The 14,860-nt window shown below is 46.1% G+C and overlaps 1 protein-coding gene across 6 annotated transcripts in view; it reads right to left on the bottom strand.

Moving 5' to 3' along the window:
* TTLL9 (tubulin tyrosine ligase like 9) overlaps positions 1-14,860 on the bottom strand; it is a 65,944-nt gene that overhangs the window by 35,044 nt on the left and 16,040 nt on the right. For 2 of the 6 annotated variants that reach the window (XM_060284464.2, XM_060284465.2), the window contains exons 3-5: positions 8,724-8,866; positions 4,646-4,757; positions 3,512-3,697 (exon numbers count right to left, since the gene is read on the bottom strand). In XM_060284464.2, coding sequence (XP_060140447.1) covers positions 3,512-3,697; positions 4,646-4,757; positions 8,724-8,791 — 366 coding nt within the window. In that variant the 5' untranslated portion in view covers positions 8,792-8,866. Of the gene's footprint in view, positions 1-3,511; positions 3,698-4,645; positions 4,836-8,723; positions 8,867-14,860 lie in introns of all 6 variants that reach the window. The other 4 variants (XM_060284462.2, XM_060284463.2, XM_060284461.2 and 1 more) reach the window with 3 other exon arrangements.

Here is a 14,860-nt window from a genome sequence, read left to right as displayed (position 1 = left end):
AGGCGGGTGGCTGCCCCAACTGGCCCGGCCACTGCAACTATGTGAACTATGTGAACATTTTTTCTTCTTTAACTTTTCCCCACACCAAAGGAATCCAAACAACAGGATCCCAGAGCTAATGATCTAGCTCAGTGGTTCTCAGAGTGTGGTACCTAGACCAGTAGCATCCTCATAACCTGGTATGATGGTTAATTGCATGTGTCAACCTGGCTGGGCAATGGTGTCCACTTGTTTGGTCAAATGCTCGTCTAGATGTTGCTGTTAAGGTATTTTATAGACGTGATTAACATCTAAAATCAGCAGACTCTAAATAAAAGATATCAGTCTGGATCATCTGGGCGAGCTTCATCCAATCAGGTGAGGGCTTAAGAGCAAAACTTGAGGCTTCTGGAAAAAGAAAGCAATTCTGCCTCAAGACTGTAACAGAGAAATCCTGCCTGAGTTTTCTGCCCTCACAGATTTCAGACTCACCAGCTCCCGCAATATCACACAGCCACTTCCTTATACACACACTAACGGTTCCATTTCCATGGAGATCCCTGACTGCTGCAGCTGGGAATTTGTTAGAAATGCATATTCTCAGGCCCCACACCAGGCCTACTGAAGCCAACACTCTGGGGGTGTGTGCTTTAATAAGCTTTCCAGAAAATTCTCAAGTTTGAGAACTGCCCCTCTATATTCTCACTACTCAAAGTGTTGTCTGTGGACCAGCCCCAGTGGCATCACTGGGAGGTGGTTAGCAAGGCAGACTCTCAGGCCCCACCCAGACCTGCTAGGGGCTCTGCATTTTAGCCAGATCCCTGATGATTTGTGAGCACGTTAAAATTTGGGAAGCACTGACCCAGTGCTCCCCAGGGGCAGCGGGAAGAGGCAGTGTTGTCTGGACTCTCGGTGATAACAATAAAAGCGGTTAATTATTGGGCACCTAAGAGCCAAGCCCTTTATACAGCTTGTATAATTCATGTGTAACTTCACTGAACCCTCTCACAACCCTGTAAGGCAGGTATACCCATTAAGGCCGTTTTACAGATGAGGAAATGGACTGAGAGGGGTTTAGTAACCTGCTCAGGATCACACAGCTCATAAGTGGTGGATCAGAATCAGAACCAGGCTTCTAACTAGAAGCACCCACTCTCCACGCCAGACAGGGCGCCTCAGCGATTCAGGAGAGAGGACACACACACACACACACACACACACACACACACACACACACACACACGGAGCCAAGATTCCTCCTCTTAATTACAGCTGTCTCTGCTGCTAACAAAGGCGGGGGCTGGGAAAGGAATCAACTTAATATGCAATTGCTTGTTCCCAATTTGCACAAATTACCATTTGTCTGAGGAGATAATGGTGGGAATTGGGATCCGCCCGGTGGGTTGCAGTGTTCATCTGCCTAACACCCTTCTGAGCCCTCCTCGCTGGCCTTCCCGCCTTCCTGGGAAGGGGGCCGAGCCTTCCAGTGAGACTTCAGGAGGCCTGGGTAAATCCTGGCTCTGGTCTCTTTGGGAGCACTTGGTGTTTTTTGCCAGTTTCCCCCTCCACTCACCTGTGCTATTGGCTAAATCTGCATGAGCCAACACTAGCCCATCTCCAGCTCCACAAGGGGGGCTGCCCCCTCCTACCTTACCCCCCAACTCCCTTCCTGGGGCCAAGCACATTTCCAATCCCAGAAAATACTAGGGGGGCTTTGATGATGCCATTCAAGGCCATGGTGGCATTGTGGTGAGAGCCAGTCCTGGCACGAGGAAGGGCTGAGGGGCCGGCAGGTGCTCTGGTACCCTTGCCCGCCACTCAGTTTCTTGATCTAGGGCTTCCTCCAGATGCAAGGCCTTTGGTCATGCAGTTCCCTCTTCCTGGAATGCTCTTCCCTACCTCTGCCCTTCTCCAGGCTGACTCCTCTGCATCCTTCAGGTTGAAGCTCAATACTAATTCTTTTTAAAAAATTTATTTGTTTTCTTTTGTTTGTTTGTTTTTCAATACTAATTCTTATAACAACAACAACTATCATTCATTGAGGACCTAATATGTGCTGTACCTGTGTTAACTCATTTAATCACACAACATTATGTGATAGGTGCTATAGTTATTCTCACTTTGCAGATGGGGAAACCGGGACACAGAGAAGTTAAGTAATCTGCCTGAAGTCACACAGTAGGTGGTACAGCTAATATTTGAACCAAGGGGTTTGGTCTCAGAGCCCAATCTCTCACTTCTTCTGAGAAGCCTGCTGAAGGGCTGGGGGAAATCCTCCTGCTGTTTCCTCTGCTGGCACCATTCTCCTTATTGACACTTAGCACAGCTATAATCACACGTGTATCCTCTGCTTGTCTGCCCTCAAGGAGGGCAGAGACCCATGTCTGACTTGCTGAGAGCTGTATCCCCACCATCTAGTTCTGTGCCTGGCACATGGCAAGTGCTCAATAAGCATTTGTGGGTTGCTTGAATGAATAGGTCTCAGGCTCCTCATCTCTAAAATGGGGCTGGTAATACCTCCTCCCAAGGACCATTACAAGAAGTGGGGCAATGCAAGTAAAGCACTTCTCACAGCCTGGCCATTGTTTTCATTCATTTCAGGAAGAGAGACTCTGGATTCCCTGCCTTGGTGTCCTGAGGATCACTTGTTTATCTAGTGAACATTTATTGAGCATCTACTGTATACCAGCAGTCATAGGTGCTGGGTCCACACACTGCAGAGAGGAGGAGATGTAGTCAGTCCTTTAGGGCAGTGGTCCCCAAACTTTTTGGCACCAGGGACCAGTTTTGTGGAAGACAATTTTTCCCACGGACAGGGGTGAGGGTGGGGGTGGTTCAGGCAGTAATGCGAGCGATGGGGAGCAATGAGTAGCAGCAGATAGAGCGATGGGGAGTGATGGGGAGAGATGGGAAGAAATGGGGAGAGATGGGGAGAGATGAGGAGCGATGGGGAGAGATGGGGAGCAATGTGGAGAGATGGAGAGAGATGGGGAGTGGGAGATGGAGCAATGGGCAGCGATGGGGAGAGATGAGGAGCAGTAGATAGAGCGATGGGGAGTGATGGGGAGTGATGGGGAGCGATGGGGAGAGATGGGGAGCGATGGGGAGTGATGGGGAGAGTTGGGGAGCGATGGGGAGAGATGGGGAGAGATGGGGAGAGGTGGGGAGCGATGGGGAGCGATGGGGAGCGGCAGATGGAGCAATGGGGAGAGATGGGGAGTGATGGGGAGTGATGGGGAGCGATGGGGAGTGATGGGGAGAGATGGGGAGCAATGGAGAGTGATGGGGAGCAGCAGATGAAGCTTTGCTCCCTCGCCCGCCGCTCATCTCCTGCTGTGCATCTGCTTCCTAACAGGTTCCGGACCAGGAGTTGGGGACCCCTGCTTTAGGGAAAGGCAGATGGTGCATCTAAGGCTGAATTCCCAGGCAGAGTCCTGTCCTTCTCCATTGGCAGACTCCTGTGTCAATGGAGGATCCCTGCTCTGGTCCCTGGGACACCCCCTCTCCCCAGTCCCCAGCACTGGGCACTCACAGGCTTCATGATCCAGGTGATTCCTGGGTTTTTGCGAAACTCCTCCACAAACAGATGGTACTCGCAGGGCATCTCAAAGGTTTTGGGGAAGAAGTCGCACTTGGCTGCCTCCAGCTTTCCCGCCTCGCGCTCCAGCTGTTTCCGGAAGCGCTTCAGGTTCTTCACCATGTAGTTCTTGCGGGTCAGCTGAGCAGCATGATGGACAGGCAGGCCATTGGCGCTCATGCCCACTGCCCTGCACCACCCGTCCCACCAACTGCCCCTCTCCAACCACCCCACCAACTGCCTCCCACAGCCCCCATTCTCTGTACGGTAAGAGTAACAATAAGAGGGACTCCCCTGGTGGTCCAGTGGGAAGGACTCTGTGCTCCCAATGCAGGGTGCCTGGGTTCAGTCCCTGGTCAGGGAACTAGATGCTGCATGCCGCAACTAAGAAGCCTGCATGCTGCAACTAAAAGATTCCACACGCCACAACGAAGATCCCACATGCCTCAACTAAGACCCGGCCCAGCCAAAATAAATAAATAAAAATAAATCTTAAAAAAAAAAGGGTTAAAAAAAGAGTAACAATGAGAGTAACTTTGACTGAGAGCCTGCTATTCTATAATTATCCCCACTTTACAGGTGAGGAAACTGAGGCTCAGAAGGTTGTCAGTTGCCCAGAGCTATCCAGCTAACAGGCAGCACAGCCAGGGTTTGACCCGGCCTGTCTGATGCCAAAATTCTTTTTCTAACTGCTAAGCTGCACTAAACTTTTTAAATCTCCCACCACTGGCCTCTCGAGTCCCATCTTTGTGGTATGGTTCCTCCCAGAGCTCTCTCCCATCTCCAGACTCCAAACAGCTCAACTTGCCTCACCCTGAAATCACATAATCCCTCAAGCATCCTGCTTCTTTAGCCTTCGCACCTGAAGTCAGACGGCCCATGACCTCAGTCCCCTCCCCAAGGTGGGCTGTTCCTCAGGTCTGAGATCCCTATTCCCTCACACTATTTAGCTCATCGTGAATCTAGGGCACATATCTCTCACCTGGCATGTACCCCAAATTCCCTTGTACTTTTCCATTCTGGTCCTTGTACCCCCAAGCCAGCCCCTGCTCATTGCCACACCCAGTCCCCTGGGCCCACCCAGCTCACCTCATAGTGGTTTCGGAAGTGACTGATCCGCACGTGCTCATCCATGTAGGTGTGGTCGAAATTCTCCCGGAGCCAGCTAACATCGCACCAGTAGAAATCCCACTCCCCTTCACTGGGGGTGGGGGTGGGACAAAAGTCAGGACCTGAGGACCTCAGCACTGCTGGAGATCTGGGGCCCAGGGAGGTGCAGCTGAAGGGTAAGCGGCGGTGTGTCCATCAGGTAAGTCTCAAGGAGGTGGCCTCGGGCTGTCGCTGCCCACCATGTACTTTGTGAGGCCAGAGTGAAAACTACAGAAATGTCCCTGCAAAAATCCAGGCTACTGGTTTCCTTCGAACAATCAGCAGATCTGGCCACGTTGAGCCCAGATGCCCCCTGGCACCCACCGCCTTAGACAGGGCACACCCTCTCCAGATCACAGTCCCCACCATGCCCTATGGCCCATGACAATGGGCCAACCTTACGTGGTCATGTTACCTGCCTGGGCTCTGGAAGCATCCAAGTAGCCACCCCTGAGCCCACACGACCAAGCAGTGGAAACAGGCAACATTTATAAGCTCTTCCCAGTTCAGAAAGCCCTCCTCTCACTGAATCCTCAGAGCAGCCCCAGAAGTGACTACGATCGTGCCTGGATCCCTAAGACGGGGACAGCCTTGCTCAGTGAGGACATGGCAGCCTCGGGATTCACTCCCAAGCCTCCCCGACTCCAAATTCTGACCCTGTTCTTCACCACCTTGCCAGAGAGGGGGACAGGAAACCAGACTGATCTACCAAATCCAGATACCAGAGCTGGAGTACAGAGGAGGTGCTTCAAAAAGACTTGACAGGAAATGAAATGCACAACCATGATTACTTCCAAATTTTTGAGTAAAAAATTACAGATATAACTGAAGCTCCACGTATATTCCTGACTGATTCTATCTCCTACTCTCCTGTCCAAAAGGAAGCCATTAGACTGAATTTGGAATCATTTCTATGAGTGTCTTTATAGTTTTACTGTGTATATATGTGCGTATCCATATGTGGCACATGGCATCGTTTGGCATGTTCTTAAAACTTTCTAATGGCTAATACTTACTTCCACTTCCCATGTGCCAGACACTGTTCTAAGTACTTTACAAATATTAACTCATTAATCCTCATAGTAACTGTTAAGTGTTAGGTTCTTTTATTATGCCCATTTTAAAGATGAGTGAAGTGAGGCACAGAGAGGTTAAGGAACTCACCTAAGTTCATAAGCTAGTAAGTGGCAGAGCAGGACTGGAACTCAGGCCATCGGGTTCCAGATTCCGAGCTCTGTGGTTAGAGCTACTCTTGTCTATTTCCTTTCACAATTTGCTTTTTTTTTTTTAACCCACCTTTTGTTTTAGTTGAATGAATAATGGATGAATGAATGAATAATGAAGTATTCATTCATTCATACAACACATAGGTGTTGAGGCTGTCTTGGTGTCAGAGACAATGTTGGATGCAAGGATATAGGGGGAACAAAAACACCTGGCTAGGTGGTACATACAGTCCTGTGGGGAAGATAAAAAATAAACAAGGAAACAAATACACAACTCTCTAATGAGGAATTGTGAAATGTTATAACCCAGTTGGAATAACCCAGTTGGAGGCCATGAGGCAGGGCAGCTGAGGAACCTATTTAGGTGGAGGCTACCCTGTGGAGCTGACCTTTCAGCTTAGATCTGAATGGTAAGGAGGGACAGCCAGATCAAGGGCAGTGGGGAGAGGGTTCCAGGAGTGGGAAGGATAGGAACTGAGGCCCTGAGGTTGGAAAGGGCTCATTCAAGGATATGAAAAAAAAGCCAGAGTGGAGGGAGAAACGTAAGGGATGACACTGAAACTGGAGTAGGGCCCAACAAACAGGGCCTTGTAGACCATGATGTGGATTTTGGATTCTTTTCTAATTCCACAAGTTTGTTCATTTTGTACACCATCTTCATGATTATCACAGTCAAGTTGCTCTTAAATCACCCAGGAAAACATTAAACTGCTCAACAAGGCCAACAGGAAATCCAGGTTCTTTCTAACTTCTCATTCTGCCATCCTTAACATGTTGTCTTCATGCTCATCATCTCAAGGTCACAAGATGGTTGCTGCAGTTCCAGGCATCAAGGACAGCTTTCTTTGTGGGAAGCAAGGGAGGGGACAGCTCTGGCCACATCTGTTCCAAACTCTGACCTAACAGGCTGATGGTCTGAATTGGGACCTCGTTCTATCTGGAAATACCAGACCCCAGCTTAGGTCCTAAGGAAAAGGTCTCACATTCACCGAGCCATGTCTGGTGTAAAGGCCCTGGCCTCTAGCCTTTCCTGACTTGAGGACTCTCGAGGCAATTTGGGATCAGCCAGGAAACAACCTGCTTCATGGGCTCCCACACTATCAGCACCAGACGAACCCTCAGACCTTCTTCCACTTGACCATGGAGCAAGGCTGAGGAGAAACAGGGGGCAGCCTCAGATCACGTGGCAGGTCAGGACAGTACCTTTTCCCATATACCTGTCGATCACCTCCCCCGCCTCATCCTCCACTACATCCAGTTCTTCTGGATCCAGGGAAGGAAAACTCATTCTGATATTAGCGTGATACATGAGAGAACCAAGAAGGAAAATCCACAGTAGCTGCTATCATCACCACCATCACCATCATCACCAACACTGTAATACTCCCCAAAGTGCCAGAGAGAGGACTCTGCCATCTTGGATTCCCCATACCACGCTTGCCACCGTCAGCCAATTCCTAATTTTTTTGTGGGATGATTTAGTAAGGGTCTGTCTCCTCTGCTAGACTCCAGCACCAGGCAGCAGGAAGCATGCATTCACCTATTCACTCATTTGTTCCTTCAATTACTGAGAGGCTGCTAGAACAGGGAGGCTGAACCTGGGACTCTGCAGACAGCCAGGCTAGGTGAAAACCCTAGCTCAAGCCCTGACAAGATGGTATATTCCAACACTTTCCAACACGGTATATTTTTCCACTTTCCAACATGGTATATTTTTCCTCTTTTTGTCCAGTTTTTTCATCAGGAAAATGGAGATGATGATAGCACCTACTGGAAGGTTTACTGGGATGATTCAAAGAGGTCATGCGTGTAAAGTGTGGAAGAGTGTCTAGGAGGCTTAGTTGTTGTTATGCAACAAATATTTATTGAGGACCCTGGCAGGGTAGCTGGTTGCCCTCACCCCTCATATCTATTCTCTCCTTTTTCTACAGTCATAGAATTTCCAACATTTACCTGGAAAATGTAGTCTACATTTTTCAGATTCCCTTGCAGCTAGGTGTGTCCACATGGCTAAGTTCTGGCCAGTGAAATGTGAGGGACTTCTGGGTTGTGTCCTTCAAGGGTAGGACATGCCTTTTCTTGTCTCCTTCCTACATCCTGCTGCTTGGAATGTACAGGAACTCCACCTCAGACCATGAGAATGAGGGTCTCACTCAAAGGATAGCAGAGTGGAAAGACGGAAGCAGATGGGTCCCACATTTCCATACCATCTTTGAACCTCCTATATCTGGACTTCAGTGGGAGGGGTAAATAAACTTCTAGTCTGTCAAAGCCTCTTTTATCTTGTGTCTCTGTTACATGCATCCAAACCTTAACCTTCACTAATATTAACACCTACTACGTGCCAGGGATTGTTTGCTTTTTCATCTCAGTATCCCCAGGGCCCAGCATAGAAGAAGAAATGTAGGCTTAGGGGTCAAAAAACTTGTCCAAGGTCACAGAACTAGTAAGTGGCCAGGACCTGCCATCACCGGAGGATTCACTCCACAGGTCTGTGATGGTTGCATAGAGAGCTATAGGACACTGGCTGTGGAATAGTCAAACTGAACTGGGTTTGAATCCCACTCTGACACTTAGGTGCTGTGCGACCTTAAACAATTGACTTAATATTTCTGAACATATTCACATCTTTCTGGATGGTTATAAGGCTTCAATAAGACAGAGATGACATCAGTAATGCACCTAACACATTGTGAATGCTAAATAAATGTCGGCCCCTGTCACAGCCAAATTGGGACAAGTCCCAGTGGCCACCCAAGGGAGCTGGGACAAAAACGAAGGGAGACAAGGACCTGTGAGACAAAGGGAAGGAGAAACAAGGCTGGGGGTGAGGGCTTCTTACTCCTTTACTTCCACCCATCCTGGCCTGTGGTGAAGGACATCCATGAGGGTATTCACAGGAGTGGTCTTGAACCGGATTGATGCTCTCTGCTCTCTGCAAGACATGGCAATGGAACACTTGCTCAGAATCAACAATTCCCTAGGACAGTCCAGGGATAGGAAAAAAGGGAAAGGAAGAAAGGCCAAGTTCCGTACATGGAAATGCCAAAACAGAGAATTACTGAATTTTAGAATTTAACATCATAGCGTGAAACAAAATAATCAAATTGAGAATGATAGAATCTTTGAATCATTGAAAAATAATAGCAATCATTGTCTTCAGTGCCTTTCATGGTCTGGTTGCTTTACATATGCCATGGCTAATCCTTATACTAAATGATACGTTTTTGCAAATCCCCCTTTCTGTCACTCATCTGAGAAGATGGAATGGATATACTTTTCCCTCTTCCTCCTACCAGGACAACTAAAACCCCAGGACATTAGATATAAAACAAGTATAAGAAGACCCTGAAAGGTGGACAGAAGAAGGCAGATCGGCTAAGGACCTCAGGACCCATGGAACAGCATGTGGTGAATTCCCTGGGTTCTCTCTTTGCCTCATAGATCCCAGATGTGGAGATGAAGAAGCTAGCAAGTCTGAAACACCAATGGGCACAGACAAAAAAAACCCTCCAGCAAAAGCCTGCTCTCTCCAGCTGACAAAATCAGGAAAGGAACACTTAAGACAATAACTTCTCTACTCTGGCCAACCCCAGCAGAAACAAATCTGTGACCTACGCTCACTTATGCTAGCAAAGGCTGAGTGGGGAATCTAGACTTCCCACCAGGCTGTAACAAGGTACCCAATATCCCCCCAAGACCCCTGGCTAGGCTGGTGTCAGAGAAGGTCAAAGACGTAGCCGGGACTTTCATCCCTAGCAGGTGGTAGTGAGGTGCCCACCCCTGCTGTGTCAGTGGAGACCATGTGCCTGGGCTTCCACCCCCACCTGGAAGTAAGGAGGCACCCCTCTCCCTTGGGCTGATGTCAACGGAGGCCTAGTGGAGAGTCAGGACTTTCAATACCACCCAGTGGTAATGAGGCGGCACTTCCTGTGGTGTTCATGTGAGTCAGGTAGGGAGCAGTAGCAAGGAACTCCTACCCCTCCTGGCCAGGGTGGTATCAGCAGAGGCCTAGTGGAACCAGAACTCCCATTCCACCCAGCAGTAAGAAGGAACCTCCTTTACCCTCAAGTGTCAATGGAGGTCAAGTGGGGAACCTGGACTTCTACACTCTATGGTAGTAATGAGGTGGTACCATGCCCCCTTCCCTGGCCGGAGTGATGTCAGAAAATGTCACCTAAAAGAGGCTTAAACAAGATCCAGAGTTCTATGGCATAATATCCCAAATGTTCAGGTTTCAACTGAAAATCACTTGTCATACCAAGAATCAGGAAAATCTCAATGTGACTAAGAAAAATCAATAGATACCCAAGAGGGAAGAGATATGGGAACATATGTATATGTATAACTGATTCACTTTGTTATAAAGCAGAAACTAACACACCATTGTAAAGCAATTATACTCCAATAAAAATGTTAAAAAAAAAATCAATAGCTACCAATGCCAAAATGGCAGATGTGTTAGAATGATCTGACAAATATCTTAAAGCAGCCATCATAAAAATGTTTCAATGAGTAATTAAGAACACATTTGAAGAATATGTGAAGAACACTGGAAGAAAGCAAGGGTGTCCGCTCTTACAACTCTTATTCAACATAGCACTAGAAGTTCTAACCAGTGCAATAAGTCAATAAAAGGGACATAGATCAGAAAGGAAGAAAGAAAACTCCCTTTTTGCAGATGACTGTGTAAAAATTCCCACGGAATCTAAAAAACAATTCATGAACTAATAGGTAAGTACAGTGAGATCACAGGATATAAGATGAACATACAAATCAGTTATATTTCTATATACTATCAATGAACACATGAACTCTGATATTAAAAATACAATTTACAACTATTACTTTTAAAAAAAGGAATATTTAGGTGCAAATCTAACAAAACATGTGCAGGACTTAGGTACTAAAAACTACAAAATGCTGATGCAAAAATTCAGAGGTCTAGTACTAAAAACTACAAAATGCTGATGCAAAAATTCAGAGAAGGTCTAGATAAATTGAGAACCCTACCATGTTCATGGATTGGAAGACTCAGCAGAGTACAGATGTCAATTCTTCCCAAACTGGTGTGCAGACTTAATGCGATTCCTGGGATCAAAATCCCAGTAAGATTTTTTTGTAGATATAGATAATTCTAAAATGTATGTGGAAAGGCAAAGATATTAGAACTAGAATATCTAAAACAATTTTGAAAAGAAGAATAAAGTGGGGTAAATCAGTCTAACCAATTTCAAAACATTATGTAGCTACAATAATCAAGACTGTGTGGTATTCACAGAGAAAGACATACAAAGACCAAGAGAACAACCAACAAACCAACAACAAACAAACAAACAAGAGATGGACCTGCACAAATATGCCCAACTGAATTTTAAAAAATTATTTATTTGGGGGCTTCCCTGGTGGTGCAGTGGTTGAGAGTCCGCCTGCCGATGCAGGGGACACGGGTTCATGCCCCGGTCTGGGAGGATCCCACATGCCGCGGAGCGGCTGGGCCCGTGAGCCATGGCCGCTGAGCCTGCGCGTTCGGAGCCTGTGCTCCGCAACAGGAGAGGCCACAACAGTGAGAGGCCTGCGTACCGCAAAAAAAAAAAAAAAAAAATTATTTATTGGGCTGTGTGCGGGCCCTTGGTTGCAGCATGCGGGATCTAGTTCCCTGACCAGGGATCAAACCTGGGCCCCCTGCACTGGGAGCGTGGAGTCTTAACTGCTGGACCACCAGAGAAGTCCCTGCCCAACTGAATTTTGACAAATGAACAAAAGCAGTTCAATGGAGGAAGAATAGCCTTTTCAATAAATGGTGCTGGAGAATTGGATATGCACATGCAAAAAATGAACCTAGGCTTAAACTTCATACTTTATATAAAGTATAAAGTACTTTATACTTTAACTCAAAATGGATCACAAACTTAAGTGTAAAATGTAAAATTATAAAACATAGAGGAAAATCTTTGGGATCGAAGAGCTAGGCAAAGAATTTTTAGATTTGACACTACGAGCATGGTCCATAAAAGGGAAAACTGATAAATCGGATAAACTGATAAACCTTCCAAATTAACGATTTCTGCTCTTTAAAGGACTCTGTTAAGTCAATGGAAAGGCAAGGTACAGCCTAGGAGAAAATATTTGCAACCACATATTGACGAAGGACTACTATCTAGAATACATAAAGAATTCTCAAAACTCAACATTAAAAAGAAAATCCAATTAGAAAATGGGCAAAAGACATGAACAGATATTTCACCAAAGAGGATATACAGATGACAAATGAGCACATGGAAAGATGTTCAACATCGTTTACCATTAGGGAAGTACAAATTAAAACCACAATGATATAGCAATACACAAGTATCAGAATGGCTAAAATAAAAAACTCTGACAACATCAGCTGCTGGAAAGGACACAGAGAAACCGAATCACTCATACATTGCTGATGGAATATAAAATGGTGCAGCCACCTTGGAAAATAATTTGACAGTTTCTTAAAAAACTAAGCATGCAACTACCGTATAATCCAGCAATTGTACTCCTGGGCGTTTACCCCAGTGAAATGAAAACTAACACACAGACCTGTACTTGAATGTTCATAACAGCTTTATTCATAATAGCCCCAGACTGGAAGAAAACCCAGATGTCTTTCAATAGGTAAGTGGTTAAACGCATGGTGGTACATCCGTTCCCTGGAATACTAGTCAGCAATAAAAAGGAATGAACTGTTTATGCACTCAACAACCTGAATATCTCTAGCGAAGTTGCTGAGTGAAAAAGGCCAGTCCCAAAAGGTTAGTATATAATGTGTGATTCCATTATAAAAACTCTTTGGGGCTTCCCTGATGGCGCAGTGGTTGAGAGTCCGCCTGCCGATGCAGGGGACACGGGTTCGTGCCCCGGTCCGGGAAGATCCCACATGCCGCAGGGCGGCTGGGCCCGTGAGCCATGGCAGCTGAGCCTGCGCGTCCATAGCCTGTGCTCCGCAACAGGAGAGGCCACAATAGTGAGAGGCCCACGTACCGCAAAAAACAAAAAAAACAAAGAAAACAAACAAAAAAAACTCTTTGAAAGGACAAAATTATTGAAAAGAGAACAAAACAACAGTTGCTGGGGGTTAAAGATAGGGTACGTTGGGATGGGGAGGAAGAGGGGGAGGGAGGGGAAGTGGGTGTGGTTATAAAAGGCACTATGAGGGATCCTTGTGGTGGTGGAAATATTCCATATCTTGACTGTATCAATGTTAATATCCTAGTTGGATGCTGTGCTATAGTTTTACTCTGTTACCACTGGGGGGAACTGGGTAAAGGGCACATAAGATCTCTCTGTATTATTTCTTCCAACTGCATATGAATCCACAATTAAAATGTTCAATTTTAAAAATTAACATTTTTTTTAGTTTTGGCTGCACAACTTGCAGGATCTTATTTCCCTGATCAGGGATTGAACCAGGCCCTTGGCAGTGAAAGTGCAGAGTCCTAACTGAACTGCCAGGAAATTCCCAACACAACTTTAGATGTCTGGATAATGGCTACCTTTATCGAGCAATGATTAGAAGAGGGCAGGCTGGTGATGTTCTGTTTCCTGATGTGGGTATATTAAGTTTATGAAAATTCACTGAGCTGTAAAATTATGATATACTCAACTTTCTGTATATATAACAGAACTCTATAACAAAACATACCACAAATAAAGTTAAAGGACTACCTATAGATTAAGAAAAAATATTTGTGGTGCTCATAATCCATAAGAGATTTGGACCAAGTACATAAAGAAAGAGACAAACTCAATAGAAAAATGTCTAGAAGCTATGAACAGGCAATTAATAGCATAGGAAATTTAAATGACCAACAAGCATGTTAAAAGATACTCAACCTTACCAATAATTAAGAAATGCAAATTAAAATACCAAGGAGAGGACTTCCGCTTTGGGTTATGATGTAAAAGAATGTAAAAGACTTTCAATCCTATAGTAACAATGAGAAAAAAATGTACAAAATAAATATACTTGTCCATGGGGCTAGTGGAGAGCAACAGACAAAAGAAAACTTGATGAACCGATTCCAGAGAGAAACAAGGCCTTCATGGGGGGGAGCAGAGAGATGCAGCCGTTTCCAGATCTGGGCTGGCTGCCTGGCCTGGGGTGGGCAAGTGGAAGAACAAGTCAGCCGTGGAAGAGAGAGTCTGTGGCACCAGGAGAAATCAGCTGAGCTTATACGATATGTAGGATGGCAAAACACATCAAAATCTGGAAGGGCCCATTCCAAAACCAAACCAAACAAAACCGGATTCTGGCAAATTTGCTTAAGAAAGGAACAGTAGAGAAAACAGTACAGCTGAGAGAAAACCCAGACTCCTGCATGTTTACATGGTGTTTGCATTCCTGCAGCCCTGCCGGAGTTGAATTCAAAAATGAACAACAGGGGCTTCCCTGGTGGCGCAGTGGTTGAGAGTCCGCCTGCCGATGCAGGGGACACGGGTTCGTGTCCCGGTCCGAGAGGATCCCGCATGCCGCGGAGCGGCTGGGCCCGTGGGCCATGGCCGCCGAGCCTGCGCGTCCGGAGCCTGTGCTCCGCAGCGGGAGAGGCCACAGCAGTGAGAGGCCCGCGTACCAGAAAAAAAAAAAAGAACAACAACAACAACAAAAATCAAACAAACAAACAAAAAAACTGAACTGCAGTCCAATGCCCTCCCAGGTCAAATACTAACAAGCTCAAAATGGTAGTACAGGAGGCTGGGCTTGGGATGAACTCAGTGTAATTAAAGCTTTGGTCCAACCCATGTTCCCAGTGCATATAAAATTTATGTTTACACTATATGTAGTCTATTAAGTGTGCAATAGCATTGTGTCTTTTTAAAAATGTACATATCTTAATTAAAAATACTTCATTGCTAAAAAAAGTTAACCATCATCTGAGCCTTCAGTGAGTTGTAGTAG

Source organism: Globicephala melas, chromosome 15 (genome assembly GCF_963455315.2).
Source record: "Globicephala melas chromosome 15, mGloMel1.2, whole genome shotgun sequence".
NCBI classification, from domain to species: domain Eukaryota; kingdom Metazoa; phylum Chordata; class Mammalia; order Artiodactyla; family Delphinidae; genus Globicephala; species Globicephala melas.
This window is presented reverse-complemented; position numbering and strand designations above follow the sequence as displayed.